General features: G+C 40.1%; 1 protein-coding gene across 10 annotated transcripts in view; it reads left to right on the forward strand.

Moving 5' to 3' along the window:
* The window catches only part of klc1b (kinesin light chain 1b), a 20590-nt gene that overhangs the window by 1952 nt on the left and 2254 nt on the right, over positions 1-16384 (forward strand). For 2 of the 10 annotated variants that reach the window (XM_024297918.1, XM_024297919.1), the window contains exons 2-14: positions 4731-5001; positions 5192-5422; positions 5553-5634; positions 6119-6347; positions 7086-7173; positions 7788-7889; positions 8398-8571; positions 9000-9099; positions 9758-9810; positions 9965-10032; positions 10167-10275; positions 10445-10453; positions 11148-11300. In XM_024297918.1, coding sequence (XP_024153686.1) covers positions 4753-5001; positions 5192-5422; positions 5553-5634; positions 6119-6347; positions 7086-7173; positions 7788-7889; positions 8398-8571; positions 9000-9099; positions 9758-9810; positions 9965-10032; positions 10167-10275; positions 10445-10453; positions 11148-11300 — 1647 coding nt within the window. In that variant the 5' untranslated portion in view covers positions 4731-4752. Of the gene's footprint in view, positions 1-546; positions 571-4730; positions 5002-5191; positions 5423-5552; positions 5635-6118; positions 6348-7085; positions 7174-7787; positions 7890-8397; positions 8572-8999; positions 9100-9757; positions 9811-9964; positions 10033-10166; positions 10276-10444; positions 10454-11147; positions 11301-13467; positions 15622-16384 lie in introns of those variants that run through there. The other 8 variants (XM_024297926.1, XM_024297927.1, XM_036215627.1 and 5 more) reach the window with 8 other exon arrangements.

The following is a 16384-nucleotide window of genomic DNA, read 5'->3' on the forward strand; positions in this document are numbered from 1 at the left end:
CTGATATGATAGATCCCACAGGAAACGATGATGGTGTTATATTTTTATACAGAGAATAGTTTGACATCAAACGTTCTATTTAGAGAACGTTTAAATTACCCTTCAAATAAGTGACTTGCATATTAAGAATGTGCTTTAAATCTGCATCTAAGTATCAGGGACAAAAGCACCCCCCTTTATGATGTTTGTCTGAGGAGGAGAAATAAAGAGTTGGTTCCCTCCCCCACCCAACTTGATCCTCTGCCCCCCCCTTCCTCGCATTGTGGGCGGGTCTTTATCCTAATGTGCCCCTCGAGATGATGCTGGGTATTCTGACGAAGCAGTGGGAAGGTCACAGTCATCCTGCAGCCAGCGCTTCATCCTCTGCGGCATTAGCATACATCACATCTGCCTCGGTTGTCTTAGCCTTTGTTCACAGTGAATTAGTTTGCTTTTCTTTTGGAAAGGACGTGTTGGGATCAGGTCGGCAGCTACATTAATGCTTACGCGTGGCTTTCTTAGTGAAGGTGGAGACATAACTTCATCAGCTCTTTTTGTGACAAACTATGAGCTCCTGACTCTGGATCCAAGGTTTGTTCTCTGGTCCTGCAGCTTCTGAGACCATCACTGTCACAGATAATGACTAGACTAAGCTGCTTTTCTGCCTTTAAGTGCTTGAAAAATATTTTAAAGGATATAAGGGGATGGTTTACACTTTATATTTTTACTATTTAAAGGATTTTTACGATCATGTTTTGCAGAAATGTTCTTTAAAGACTTTGATTCAAGGTTTTATGTGAAACATTATGCAGAAAGAAAAGTGATACCCAATTACAGGCTTTTTAAAAATCCTGTGTGCTTTTAATGAGGGAACTAACCACATTTGTATAACAGAAAGCTTCAGTCCTCTGGATAAGTGCTAACCACTATCATGTGAGTTTCTATAAATGTGTCAGAATTTATAGTTCAACAAACATTTCTTAATTAGATCTTACATTTTGGACTTGACAGCCTGTGGATCATCTGTCTTTTTAATCTTAGATTTTTACTTTTCCATTTGCTGATATTTCCTTTATCCATTTCCAATACTGTGTACGAAAAAAAAGTTTATAGAAAATATGTGTTGTTAAAGATTAGCTTCAGAGGAGCCTCAGTTAAAGTCATCCGATCTGTTGGACTTTATCTTTCTTTTTGGCAAATATTAACTAATTTCATCTTGGAAAAAAGGAATCGTTGAGGATTTTTGATGGTTAAAGATGCTGCTGGTGTGAAAGCGTTTTTCTCTTTGTTGTGCATCTTCAGCTTCTCAGCCTTTTCATCCCTGCGGGTGTTTGACAGTTGGAACCAGAAAGTGTCTTATCAGGGTAATGAGCTGTCTGATCTGTGAACAGCCGTCGTCTTTTAAAGAAAACATTTGATGTGATGTTGAGGAAGCTAAAGGCTTTCGTTCAGAGTTCATAGACGTTTGGGTCATGCAGTTTTTATCTGGAGTTTATTTGTAGTTTGCCTTAAGCCATTTCACTGTGGATGCAGAACTGGGTTTAACTCGTAAGCATTTCAATTATTTTAGGTGGATTTCTTTACATTTGAATAGAGTGTAGAGATTAAAAGGTGAAGCAAATTTATCTATATACCACATTTCATGTACAAAAACAATTCAAAATGCTTTACATAAAGCAGTAAAAGCATGTGGATCATAGAATTTGGTTTTGACTTTTAAGAACAGACAGAGGACCAGATCCAAATAACTGGAGAGGTCTAACTGGTGTCTGCTGGACCAGAATTGGGTCAGTTTAGCTTTGCGTTTCTAGTTGCTGACATGGCTGTTTTTGTATTCTGCTCATGTTGTGTTCTTGGCTCAGACATTATGTGCATTTAAAGCAGAACTAAATTAGTCGTACAATAAGGGCTTATGTTCTTAGCCGACTCAGTTAATGCTTTGTTTGATTTACCTGTTTTGGTGTCAAAATTCAGTTAACCTGTTAAAAAAAAAAAAAATCTATTTTACTTTTTCCTTCAGGTTTTTTCTTTTTTTCTATGTGCTGTTAGGAACAGTCATGTCAGCAACAAAAGAAAAAAAAACATATGGGTCAGTGACTGAATGTAACGAATTTGACATCTGACATAAAAAAGGTTATGCTTACATACAAAATAATTAACTGTTTCAATTTTATTTTTTCAGGAAGTTCACTAGTTAATATTTATTGTATTTATATAATAGTTTACCACTAAACACTATTTGTATTAGGTCATGAAAAATGCATTTCACATTGTTAGTGGCATAAACTGAACCATTGTTACTTTTATAAATTAAATGACAATTTACTATATTAAAAACACTTTGAAAGCTATTTTAGTATAAAAATAAGGACATCAATTCTTCTTGACTGGATAAACTGACCCATTTGAGCCCATTTAAACCCAGCCTTATATAATAAACTATTTCTAGTTAATTGTAATTCAGAATGAAGAAGCAATCAAACAAGTTTTTATAAATACATTTTTATTTATATCTCGACACATTTGACATGAAAACAGTTTTCCAATTTTTGTGATTTTTGTTGTTAAAAAATATCACATTTAGTGAGTATTTATAGTCCAGTTTGAGGTTTATTGTGGAAATATTGTGTAATATAATTTAAAAGATCGTGAAAAAAAACCTGGGATTAACCTAAAAAGATGGAAATCAAACATTGGGACTAAAACTTTTTGATGGGTACATTTTTAGAGCAAATTCACAATAGTAAACATAAAAATAAATTCTTAAAAAGGCCCTGCACTACTGAGGATTAACATGACAGGATACTATGCGTGAATTTTTGTTTTCCTGGCTCTTACAGCAGTTGTAGTACGACCTCTGTTAAAGTTCAACCCATTCAAACTTGTTGTAAACAGTGTCTGGTGCCGTCCTGAATAAAGCCCGCATTCTCTTCCCACCTGACATCCAGCTGACCGCCGCCCATTCAGAGCATCTGTCCCGTGTCAGGATTCTTATGAGTCTGATGTGTTGGAGCTGACGGAGTCCAGCTGAAGGATATGATGGGACTTGTTTAAAAATGATTACAGGACACAGCAGCACTTGGACGTGTTGGTGTTATCCCTGTCAGCTGGAACGGTTGAAGTGACAGAGCTGTATCTAAGCACATTATCAGCTGTTTCTTGTCTGAAGTAATAAATCCATTTAGGAGTCACAATATTCTTTTTAAAATGTTTAAAACAGCCCGGTTACCATCCAGTACCCATACTCACTTCATCCTAAGTTGCTGGTTCATTAGAGGAGGGTACCATCAGTTCATCATCGGGTCACTTTCAGAGGCAATGAAGCACACACTGACTTCTAAAGGGGCAATTAACAGTCACTGAACAACCTTTAAATACTGTGGGAGGACACAATAAAGAGCAGACTCTACATATAAAGGTGGAATTTGAACCAGGAACCTCCCTGCACTGTAAACTGTATCAATGCTTCTTTTCTCATTTTATGCTCCAAGTTTATATTAAATTACTATAATGGTGAATAGTTTGAGTGTTGAAAATAATAAACACTTTATAAAAATCTTTTTTTGGTGATTCACAGTCTTCAGTGCATTTTAATGGACCCAGGTTAAACAACACGTTTGTCTTTTATTTTCTCGTAGTAATAAAAATACATTTTACCTTTTTTGTTTTTTTTTTAGTTTTTCAGCTCAGTTAAGAGTAGCAGTTGTTTTTATTGGGTCCTGGATAAACTGCAAAGTAAATGCAATATATATTTGTAGTTCGCTTTCATCCATATCATGGTTCTTCACGTGTTAGTTTCTTAAAAAACTATTTGAAAGGTTCCAAGATTGATGATTTATTGTAGAATTGAAATATGTTCATTGAGAATTTTTGTTAAAAATTGCAAAGGAAATAGAACTGCGTGAGCTTTGAGGCAGTAAAGAACCTTTAGTCTGTTTTTTTTCTTGTTTCTTTGAAAGACATTTATCTTCAACAATTATAGTTTGAATGCGACTAAAGCAGATGCTGGGATGTTTTACTCGGTTTCTCGCTGGGTCGCCATCTCGTTGCTGTTGCAGTGAGTCATACCTGTCAGTAAATCTGATCACAGTGGAAGGATGGCTGCAGAAACACTGGAGCTCCTGTGGGTTTTTCCTGCAGGCTTTCAGCTTCAGCCTCCCGTGGAATCGCATTCTGTTTTGACTTTGTCATTTATTTAAGCCTCAGAGCTGAGCTCAGGTTCTCAGCTTGAATGCTTTAGTGGAGCTCATCAGCCGGAATTTACACGGTGATGGTTCTTCTTTCCTCAGATAACCTCCCAACTTTGAGATGGTCTCATCTGTGAGGCTCCGAAATGAAATGTGGTACAATCGCAGAGGAATTTAAACAAAAAATACAGTGTTCAAGCTTTATGACATGGAAATAATAAGAGACATTCAGTCATTAAAAATATACTGACTGTGAAAAACCCAGTGGTCACCTGTTCTCCCTTAATCACTGTGTTATCACTGCCAACATCTTAATTCAGGTTTGATCCACAAATCTTTTCTTTTAGTAAAATTAGGAAGGAAAGCATTTTTTGGTTTAAAAATTATAAAAGGAATTGCTTTATGAGGCAATAAATACATTTAATCTATTTTGTATTTTCAAAATTAATATTAATTAATAATTTTAAAGTTAAATAATTGAGTTTAACCTGAACATACTGTTTTATTATGGACACTGTTTGCATTGTTACAGCCTTTTTACCTTATTGTTAACCCTTTTTTCAGGTTTGCTTGAGCTCAAAAGAAGATGTCCACCATGGTTTACCCACAGGAAGAGAAGCTTGAGAAGCTCTCACAGGAGGAGATCATTTCCAACACAAAGCTGGTGATCCAGGGTCTTGAGGCCCTCAAAAATGAGCACAACTCCATACTTCACAGCCTGTTGGAAACCATCAAGTGCCTAAAGAAGGATGAAGAGGCCAACCTGGTCCATGAGAAGGCCAACCTGCTCCGCAAGTCTGTGGAGATGATTGAGCTGGGCCTGGGAGAAGCACAGGTAAGAGAACAACAAATGATCAGGATTTTGTTTGTTTGTTGTTTACTGCAGACTTCGTTATGTTTCAGCCTCCTCATGGCTTCCTGATTCTAAACTCAGTCCACTCTGTGATCGTGATTCATTCACAATCCGTCCCCGAGTGGCCCCCACAGTCTCCTGACTCTGCTTTTAATCGCTGTTTACGCCCCAGGTGATGATGGCCCTGTCCAATCACCTGAACGCCGTGGAGTCTGAGAAGCAGAAGCTGCGTGCACAAGTGCGGAGGCTGTGCCAGGAAAACCAGTGGCTGCGTGACGAGCTGGCCAACACCCAGCAGAAGCTGCAGAAGAGCGAGCAGAACGTGGCCCAGCTGGAGGAGGAGAAGAAGCATCTGGAGTTCATGAATCAGCTCAAGAAGTATGACGAGGACGTTTCACCCACTGTGAGTACAGTTGATACCATTTTAGGTGTTTGTATCTCTCTCTGTACATCTACTTTGGTAAATGTGTTTATTTAATTGCATTCAGACATAAATCCTTCCAATTGATTATTCTGTTTTTTTTCTGACTCAGCAGGAGGAGAAGGACAGAGAAACACCAAAGGACTCACTGGATGATCTTTTCCCCAACGAGGATGAAGATACCAACCAAGGAAGTATGTACAGCGGCCTGCAGACGATGCTACACGGTTTTTATCATTAAAATATTGACTGAAACACAGCTTAAAACCAAATACAATGCCTTTCTTTAAATTGATATTATTCATTTCTCACTCAAGACAATAAGAAAAAGAAACTAAAGAAAATTCCCATTGATTCTCTTGGTTTGGTTGTTAAAGGGTTATGGAATTCTGCATCAAAGTTCACCTTTTATATATTTTTAGAGATAAAATTAGTAGAATTTTAAAGATTCATTCACATTTAGAATAAAGGAATCTGCATTTTAAATCATGTTTTTGTCACTGTTCACTTTTCAGCTAACTTAAATTTGCTAGTTTATCAGATGATATCTTTAATTGTCAGCAATGTGAGAGTCTACAGCAAAGACCAGAACCAGGGATGACCCTCATCTGGTTGGAGTTTCATCATGGTCTGGGTTTACTGCCTTTGACTAACAGGCTGACTTCTACTCCTTCACAGTGCAGCACCAGCACAACAGTGCTGCCGTGGCAGCAGCCCAGCAGGGCGGCTATGAGATCCCCGCTCGTCTGAGGACCCTGCATAACCTGGTCATCCAGTATGCCTCTCAAGGCCGGTACGAAGTGGCCGTTCCCCTCTGCAAGCAAGCTCTGGAGGACCTGGAGAAGACCTCTGGTCATGACCATCCTGATGTGGCCACGATGCTCAACATTCTGGCCTTGGTTTACAGGTCAGAGGAGAAAAAAAAACGTTAACTACAAAAGCAAAAATATTACAAATATTGTTTATTTAATATGTTCTTGTCGTGATTATGATTTATTTAAACATAAAAAAGATTATTCACAAAAAATACAATTAGTTCCAACATCTTTGTGAGAAATCAAAATTTGGTATCATTAGCAAATTAAATGGAAGCTGCAGATTTAGCAACATATGCAAGATCATTTATATACATGCAAAACAATGAAAGACCCAAAATGGATCCTTGAGGTACTCCAAATTCCATTGCGCTTTCGTTAGTCAAAGCCATTGATTGATGCATATTGGGTCCTATTTGCAACATAATTTGACAACCATTTATGGACAACTCCAAGAAAACGATTCTATTTGATTTAACAATATCCCATAATGGACAGGAAATGTCATGGCAGCCTTTTTTTTAAGTAATATATTGATTATGTTCCATGTACCTCTTGTGTTATTAGAACTTACCACATTTTATGCAGAATTTGAGTCTTTCTTTTCATAGATTTCATCAAAGCATATTTTGTCTAGTTTTTTTTTATGTACTTGAGGAATTTCAGCAAACATAATTCAACATTTTTTGTATATTCATTATTTTTTACAAGTTTATTACACTGCCTGATCAGTTATACATTTTAATAATTATTCCAGATGTGCTTTTTAATTTTAAAAAGTTAAGCAATATGTCGTCAATAATGAAATGTTACCGTTATTCTTCACTCAGGGATCAGAACAAATACAAGGAGGCAGCTCACCTGCTCAACGACGCTCTCTCCATCCGTGAGAAAACCCTGGGCAAAGACCATCCAGCTGTAAGACTCCACTGCTGTCATGGCAACAGCCACATTCAGTCATCTCTTTATTCCTTATATTGGACTCTAAACAGCAGCAGGGAAGCTGTTGAAGACTTATTTTTTTACTTTCTATTTAGATTCTTTTGATCTTTTTTTAATAAATTCATAAATTAAAGATTCATAACCTTTTCTTGTATGAACACTTTAAAAAGAGGTAGCCTAAAATAGAAAAAGAACTCTAATATTAAAAAGAATATAACTAGAAAGCAGTAAAATGATCTGTCCATGCAGAAAGTCTTTTTTACTATAGTAAAATTTTATAATAAAAAAAAAATCACAGTTCGCAGTGTAAATCTTTTTTCGTGAACTCCCATCCCGAACGCAGATGCAGAATCTTACAATGAAGGTCAGTCTCTCAAAGAAAAACATCGACCGACACATAAAAGCACTAGAATCTCTTTGAGCTCTTCCCTGTTCTTTATAGTTTTCATTATGTCCTGACATGTTTCAACCACCGAGATAGTTGGATTCCTTTACAAACTTGACTGAAAAACATGGTTTTAGAAGATGTTTTTAACAAAATTTTTAAGGGCAATTTTAAGTTTCCTTTGTTTCTTTCTGCCTTTTCTCAGGTTGCTGCAACTCTGAACAACTTGGCCGTGTTGTACGGAAAGAGGGGAAAGTACAAGGAGGCGGAGCCTCTGTGTAAGAGGGCTCTGGAGATCAGGGAGAAGGTAGGCCACCTCCCTGGACTGCACCGACTGCTATTAAGGCCCCATCTCCAGGCTAGAGCCGCGAACATTTGGCTCTTTGTGTGACAGCAGTGAGCACTGATGATGTTTCAGAACAGTCAGTTCACGCTGCGGTTATACGGCCGGCTATAAATAGAGAATTGAGCAAATGATTTTCTTAAATTGTCTGTGAAGTTTCCGCTGGAGGCCGTCCCCGTGTTGGAGGGGAATTAGAGGCTTTAATGAGATCACAGCTGAAAATGAACCACAGGGGTGGTGAGAGGTGGATATGGAGACCAAACTCCTGAAGTCAGCAGGGTACTGAGTCACTCTCCCCCCGAATGCTTCACTCTGTATCGCAGATATTGATCCGCTCACCTCTTATTGGATTTCCTGATGTCTGCAGCAGGAAGAAACTCGGTTATATGTAGGATGGAGATATCAGACCAGCTCGCTGCAGGGACCGGGACATGGTGCTAACTCAGAACATTTGTTCCTGTATCTCCATCAGGTCCTTGGAAAGGATCACCCAGATGTGGCCAAACAGCTGAACAATCTTGCCCTGCTGTGCCAGAACCAGGGAAAATACGAAGAGGTGGAGTATTACTACTGCCGCGCCCTGGAGATCTACGAGTGCAGGCTGGGTCCGGATGACCCCAACGTGGCCAAAACCAAGAACAACCTGGTGAGATGCAGCTAGGATGAAATCAAACATTTCAAATATTTTTCGGTTTAGGTGTTTTCACCAAAATCCATGAGGAGAACAAAGTAATACATTTTTTCTATTTATTTTTATTCAACTTTCTTTTTAAGACACTTCTTGGATGCAGTTCAAATATTTGATTTGCAGATTTACAATTAATTCAAGTTATCCATGACTTTAAATGTTTTTTAAATAAATTGCAGCTTTTTAAAAGCAGAAGTTTAAAACATTTTTACCCTTTCCTCATAGCAGTTCTAATTTTCTGTTTTTAGTTTTTTAAATTTTATGTAGAGTTGCTGCTTGTTGCTTGTCAAGGTCTTGTCTGCGTAACCATGGAGATGATGGTGCTGTCCAGCGTCAATCTTTGCAGTCAAGAAGTGATCTTGACATTTGTGTGTTTTTTCCTGCAGGCGTCCTGCTTCCTCAAACAGGGGAAATACAAAGAGGCTGAGATTTTGTACAAAGAGATTCTCACTCGGGCTCACGAGAAAGAGTTTGGATCCGTTGATGGTAAGATGCTGATGCTCTCAGTTAAAACAGCTTTTGTCAACATGGTTATCCCAATTACACTTGTGTTTGAAGATGTTTGTGTGTGCTGTTGCTTCAGTCAGAACCTCTCGCCTTCCCAGCTCTTTGAGAGCAATCTTTGAAGAACCTTTTTCTGTGCTAAAAGTGAAGTCTTTTGTTAACTTTCTCTTCAAGGACGACAGTGAACACTTTGAAAGAAGAATGAAAGCGACAGTGAGCGCTTTGACGCTCTCAGAGGAAAAGCTTCTCGTGCTCCTCTAAGCGTTGTTCAAACAAACAATGATTCTCCTCTGAATACGAATTCTTTTTAACAACAGGTTTTACTTCAGCCTTGTAACTTATTTCGTTTAATGTCAAACCAACTGTTCTGCTCCTGTAATAGAAAAGATATCAACAGTTTTCCTGCCCAGAATAATTGATGTTTTGTGGCAAAACTGGTGTCAATTTCAGGCTTTGACCAAATATTGTTTTCTTTAAAGGAAGAAAAAACTTGTAATTTCAGAAATATTTGATCTTAAAAGTTCAGAAGCGTTCCACTCAGCACTCAGGAGACGCCTTCCCCACCAAACAAGCTGCATTATTTAGTGGTTGATTCCAGGTTTTCCATCTCAGCTTCTCTGTGTCTCCTGTCTATCTGCAGCTGAGAACAAGCCCATCTGGATGCATGCAGAGGAGAGGGAGGAGATGAGTAAGGTGAGGAGCTTTCCACAAACCTGTCCCTGTCATTCTGTAGAAAATACTAGCCACTTTCCAAACAGAAGTAGGAAGATGTTCTTGTAATAAGTTTGAGGAGATGACAGGAAAAAAAACATTAGAAACCAGAAAGTAACTGATGTTCTTCCTCCAGGGAAAGCACAGAGACAACACTCCATACGGAGAGTACGGCGGCTGGTACAAAGCCTGCAAAGTCAACAGGTGAGACTGAAGAGTGGCTTTTTATTATCTAGTCATAAAGACATCAATACAGTCTAAACATGACTTGCTATTTGGTGTGTTTTTAAATTCTAATGATGCATCTCTTGAGACTTTTAACTATGTTGTCTTTCCAGCCCGACAGTGAACACCACCCTGAGGAACTTGGGTGCTCTGTACCGCCGGCAGGGCAAGCTAGAGGCTGCAGAGACCCTGGAGGAGTGCGCCGTCAGGTCTCGCAAGCAGGTCAGTATTTCAAGGTCTATTAAGTTCCCTTTATATGGGGGAAAAAAAAAACAAAAAAAAAAACGTTTCTGTTTCTGTTCTTATAAACTATGAAAATGCCCCCCCGCTGTGGTGGGACAGCTGATCTCACAATGTTTCTTTCCCTTTCCCTGCATTGCTATGGATCCAGAGCAACACAGTAAGTGATTTGTGTCTGTAAGCTCCCCTCGAGCCTCTGTATCTCCTCTAACATCACTCCCATTTCACGGCCATTAAAATTTCTCCTTAAAGTCCCACTCTGATCATGCTTTGATTTATATTTTCAAAGCATTCCCAGTGGCCTTTTAATTATGATTATGACGGTTTTAGCCATAATCAAAAAATCTTGTTGTCTTTTAGGACATAGTTTCTGCAGAGCGACAGGAGTTCAATAGAAATTCACCTTTGAGTTGTGGGCGGGACTTCCCCCCATGCCCATCTCTGTGCTGAGAGCTCTCTGCTTACACGCTCTCCCACTAGCTTACAGCTCCTCACAACCCCAACGTAACATTAACATTAAAGACTTATATGGATCTATTTGTCTGCAAGTGAATTTATCAGATTAGAGGCCAAATACAATCTTTTTCAAACAGCATCGTTTCATCTACTCCTGATTCACAACAATTTGAAGAAAGAAATACTCAGATTTTTTAGCTTAATTTTGTTTGTTTACCTCCTCTATCATAATAAAAAGGCTGCAAGAACAAGTTAAAAGCATCAAAAAACAGTTTTTATCAGAGTGGGTTTTTAAGAATCATTAAAGGAACCCAAAACTTGAAGCCACTGTTCCTCCATACCACACAATGATCGTCTGTGTAGATGTGGGCTCAGCTTGTTTGTGTGGCGTTCCTCAGGGCATCGACCCCATCCACCAAAGTCGTGTTGTGGAGATCCTGAAAGACACAGATGGCGACAGGCGAAGGAGCAGGGACAGCCTGTCCAGCGTTAAGTATGAGAGCGGCTCGGAGACCGGCGAGGAAGTGAGTATGGGCGTGGAGTGGAACGGGGTGAGTACAAATCCACTGAATCAGAACCAAAAACAGCAGGCGATGTCACAGAGAGTTTGGGCTGGTACCGGACCTCCTCCAAATAAAACAGTTCAGCTCTTATACTTAGTCCATCTAGCTGTTGGGTTTTCCATAATTTAGTGTCTGGAATGACCTCACTGAGAATGTCAGAACTTCAGAGAAAGCTCAGCCTCAAAGATCTGAGGCTGAGACCAGTACCAGCCCATCACTCCTCTGCAGGAGAACCGTGACTTTTGCCTCATTTTGAACACTGGAGCTGATTGACTGTCGTGGCATGCTGACATTTTGACGGCGTAACCGTTTGTGTTGGACCCCATGTTCTGTTTTGTAAATCACTGCTTGCTTCCGCTGTAAACAAACAATAACATAAAGGCCAAACTCAGCCTATGACACTCTGGCAACACATGAAATATGATCGTGGCTCTCCGCTGCAGCATCGTTGATGATCATTTCTATGCAGATTGAACAGAACTTTGACTCCCAACACTATATGTTCACTGATATTCAGTTTGATGACTTTGCTTCAATAAAGCTACCAAACATATTAGACTAAAAAGAAAGGTCATTTCTTCACTAGAAACATTTTTGAGTTTGTGATTTTGAACATTAGAAGACACTAATGCTGATGTCAAAGCTCAGAAAGCTCCGCCTCCTCCTTGTCTTGCATAAATGTGTTGCCAGAGATGCCTCCTCTGAGCCTGCGCCTCCCCCTCACATGTTTGCTGCAGCCTCTACATGCATGGACGCATGTGCCCGCACTAACTGTTTCCCCGTGGCAGAGGACGTCCTCTGCCCCCATGAAGGGTTTTCACTTTTGTTTTTACTCACACGGTAACACAGCTCCTAGTGACGGCGTTGACTGCAGCTGCTTGCTGGCATCTCTGTCTGCATGTAATTGTAATGTGCACGTTTGAAGAGAGGAATTCCACACATGGGGGTGTTTCCATGCTCCGTGCTGTTTGTGAAGGACAGTTTCTGTTGTCATCCATCCATCCATCCGTCCGCCCATTCAGACACAGCGACAGCTTAGATACTTCAACCGCACTGCTCTGCGGAGACCTCGCTGCAGAGAGATCAGCTGTTGGAGAAGATTCTCCCACTCATCTGTTCTCCAAAGGAAACATCTGCTCTCTTCTCTGCAGGAGCCACTAAAGCTGAGGCAGAGCGATGCACAGAATTAATCCTGATCTGATATCAGCTGTTCAGCATCTTTGTGGCTTTTTCGTTATTAATCGCTGTGCATTTATGAGAAGCCCGCATGCTCGCCTGCAGCTGCTTTGTGTCGGATGTCAGTTTGCATCTTTTCCAGACTTCATCTTTTCTTTTTTTTTTCCTCCTCCTGTGTTCACCACTAACCTTTTCCTCCATTGATTTGTCTCGCCATGACAACCAATCAGCCTGTAAATCAAATTTCCTCTTCTCATTTAGTGGATTGTACTCTCTCTTTCACAATGTTCTTGGGTGGGTTGATGTACATTGTAGATGTATCATTACGACAGACTATCTATGGTTTGCCAGGATAACGGAGCACCTACTAGTGTTTGGAAAACCTGGATAACAGTTAAGTGATTGTAGTTAAGGACACACTTTCAAAGTCTTTTAATTAGGATTTTGCTGTTGAGCTTGTGGCCCCACCCAGTGTATTTTTTTATGTCACAAATGTGATCATTTTTTCGTCTGCTTCTGATTCACAACAATCTAAATAAAGAAATACTCAGAAATGACATTTTAAAATTATTTTCTTTATATGTGTCTTTCATCATCAGAAAAATGACACAAGAACATGTTAAAAAACTTTTTTTTTTTTTATGGGAGTGGGTCTTTAATGAAAACTGCTGAGGCTCCAGATGAGTCGTGTTAGTGCTGGAGCTGGTTGATGCCACATGTCTGCAGTCACTGGCGGGGGGCCATGAACCGAAGCCAGGTTTTCCATTGCTCCAGTAGAAACTGAAAAGAGCTGAGTCACTGCGACTGCAGCCACCGAGCTTTTAAAGAGAACAGCAAGACAAAACTGCAGCACATGGAAAAATGCTCCAACTCTTTTGAGGGTAACAGCAGGTCAGCTGAGTTTATCGAGCAGGAAACCCGACCCAGACTCTAAATCTGTGTGTCCTTTTGTCTCTTTTTCTCTTTTCTCTTTTATCAGGCCTAAAGCCATCGAGATTATTCCTTCATCCTTCTCTCCTTCCCCAAACAAAATAATAAAGGGTGGTGTGTTATCGTCCCCTCTGGCATCCTTTGTCCCACCAGCTCCTCTTCCATTCCTGGTGCCCCCCTCCCTCGGTGCGACAGAGGCTCAGAACCCCCCCTCATGGTTGTGGCCTGTGTCTGGGACGTTTGGGCTCCTCATCCCTCCTCTCTTTCGCTCTCTCCTCTGCTGTCACTAACCGATGTCACAACGCGTCGCTTTCAGATTCGTTTCCCGCCGTAACTAAAGAGACGTCATCGCGTGTGTCGTGTTTTTGTCCCACTGAGGAAGTCACCCGCACTATCTTCCATCAATGCACATAGAGTAGAGTTATTTATCGACGGACGTGCTGCCTTCAGGGGCAGTCTTAACCCCGTCATGGCTCCAGTTAGAACAAAATCGTCTGAAAACAGTCATATTGCAGCAGTCATGGAGAAGTGGACCTCAGCTTGGTGCCTGTATTTAGCCATAAGAGTATATTTTGATTTATTTAACTATTTTTAAAAAATAATTTGCCAACAGTTATATTAAGTTCTTTGAGTTTTAAAAGATGGAGATGAGTGGTACTGTACAGTTACACATCATGTTGCCTGAAAGCTAAGAAAAGAAAAAGGGAACGTTGCCTTTTTCCTTTATTTCTTTTTTTATGATTATTGTTTACATTTTTTATGGATTGGTGTTGCTTCATGGCTGAATATAGAGATGCTTTTATTGCCTGTTGTCAAAGAGCAGAAAGGCTGACACGAGACGACAAACGTCACAGCAGGAGGCAGTTGCCATGGCAACTAGTTCTCCGCTCTCCCCGGTGTTCTTGGTTTGAGGCGTTCACAGAAACCTGTCGACACATCAGGGAACTCCTCAAACCTTAGAGATGTTTGATGGACCCGTTTGGACACCTCCATCTGTGTGTTCGACGACAGTCAGACGTTTGTTAGCTCGTGTCGGGGTGTGGCTATAGCTTCAGTGTGTGCTTGTGATGCTTGGAAGAGTCACTTTCCTGTGTGGATGCTTTAGCACAGAGCTCAGTGGAGGTCCTTTCCTCTTCTCTTACACACCTGCCTGACTGTTGTCACTTGTGGTGAACCTTTGGTTCTTTTGCTGCCACAGTCCCAGAGTGATCTATTTTCAGAGTCACATGTCAAAGTATCAGAATGTAAATCACTTTAGTGGAGAAGTTCTTTTGTCTTCCGTGTTCAAACGCAGATCTTTGTCAGACCAACCAAGGATCAAGATGAGCTTTACCTGACATGTTTCAGGTCTTCCTCAGGAGGTTTCATGCTATTATGTCACTATCGACTATTTGTGGAGGGTGTGGCCCCCCTCACAAACTCATTTAGTGACTGGTGGCATGTCGGTGAAGGCGTGTACGCCCCCTTGTGTCTGTTAACGGTTTTGCTCCAGGTTGTTTTGTTTCCGTCTTTAATCCGACGTTTGATGAAGTAGAGAAACAAAACCTCAATCAAGGTTAGAAATGATAAACAAAATACTCCCATCATGCATTGGGGCAACACACCAAGAGCAGAAACAAACAAGTTCAGAGAACAAAACCATGAACTGAGATGAGGAGGTGTAGACGCTCACACGTGATGCTCTTTTGCAAGAAACATGACCAGACAAAAGGGGGCGTGGTCACTGGCAAAGACCTGACAAGTCTGTGAGCCACATCCACCACAAAAACCTGATAGTGGCACTTTGTATGCAAAAACCTTCAGTAGACTGCAGGCCAGGAACATGAGCTACATCTGTGTCCTTGTGTTGTCAGACAGAAAAAGCGTACATCACTTCACCATCTCAGACATATAGATTTGATGAGCTTCTCTGTGAGCCACCGGCCTTCATTCCTCCCTCTGAGCACCCCTCTGCTTCTACCACCACAAAAACAATCGCTGTTCACATATTTATGACTATATTGTTGTGTTAGTGGAATGCTTATTTATTGACCTGTATATTCTCAGTATATATAGTGTGACCCATACGTGAAAAAGCATAAGCGCTTAAGCCTATAAGCTGCATCTTAGTGAGTAGAACTGCATTATATTCACCATTATGCATTGTGAAATTTATGGCATCAACACCTGTTGGAATTCTCAAATAAAGTTTTTCATTTGTGAAGTTTGTCTTTTTTTGTCCCCCTGCTGACCGTCAGCATGAACTGCATTTAGAGCAAAAGTTTCAGCAGCAAAAACAAAACAATACATACATTCAAACGTGGTCAGATGGACGGACGGATGGATGGATAGATGATCTTTAGTTCAATCCAACAAATACCTCTCACTCTGCAGAGGTTTTCTTAAGTTGCATGAATGTCTTTAACTCAAAAATGATGTTTTTTTTTTACTGTGATATATATATATATTTTTAAAATAATAATTAGCATGCAGACAAACATATAAACATTTTTATGTGTCTCATTCACTTTAAATCACCTAAATAAATCTATTTTTTGTGTTAACACAGTTTATGAAACATGACTTTTATAGAGTGTGTCTTCTCTGGTTTCAGAGGTTAATGCCAGCAACCACCTAAAACAGGCCTCATGGACGCTCATTTTTTTTTTTTGGTCATAATCAGATGTCCTTACCTCCATCTCCTGCTGATTACCTAAAGCTGGTGTGCTCCTTTAATAAGGAACAACAAGGGCAGGCGGGAGGAGGTGAAGCAGCACTGCAGCTCTCCATGGTTGTATCTGAATTCCCCCATTACTCACTATTCAGTGCACTGTATATATCGCGCATTTACATTTTTTTTTTCAGGCTGTCCGAATTCCCTCCCTGCTCCTGGTTTTAGAAAACTATACAGTGCAGGAATTTCTAGTGACCTGGATTTTAAATACACCCTTGTCCTCACTACTTTTTTTTTTTTTTTTTTTTTTTTT

The sequence above is a fragment of the Oryzias melastigma genome, linkage group LG15 (assembly GCF_002922805.2).
Source record: "Oryzias melastigma strain HK-1 linkage group LG15, ASM292280v2, whole genome shotgun sequence".
NCBI classification, from domain to species: domain Eukaryota; kingdom Metazoa; phylum Chordata; class Actinopteri; order Beloniformes; family Adrianichthyidae; genus Oryzias; species Oryzias melastigma.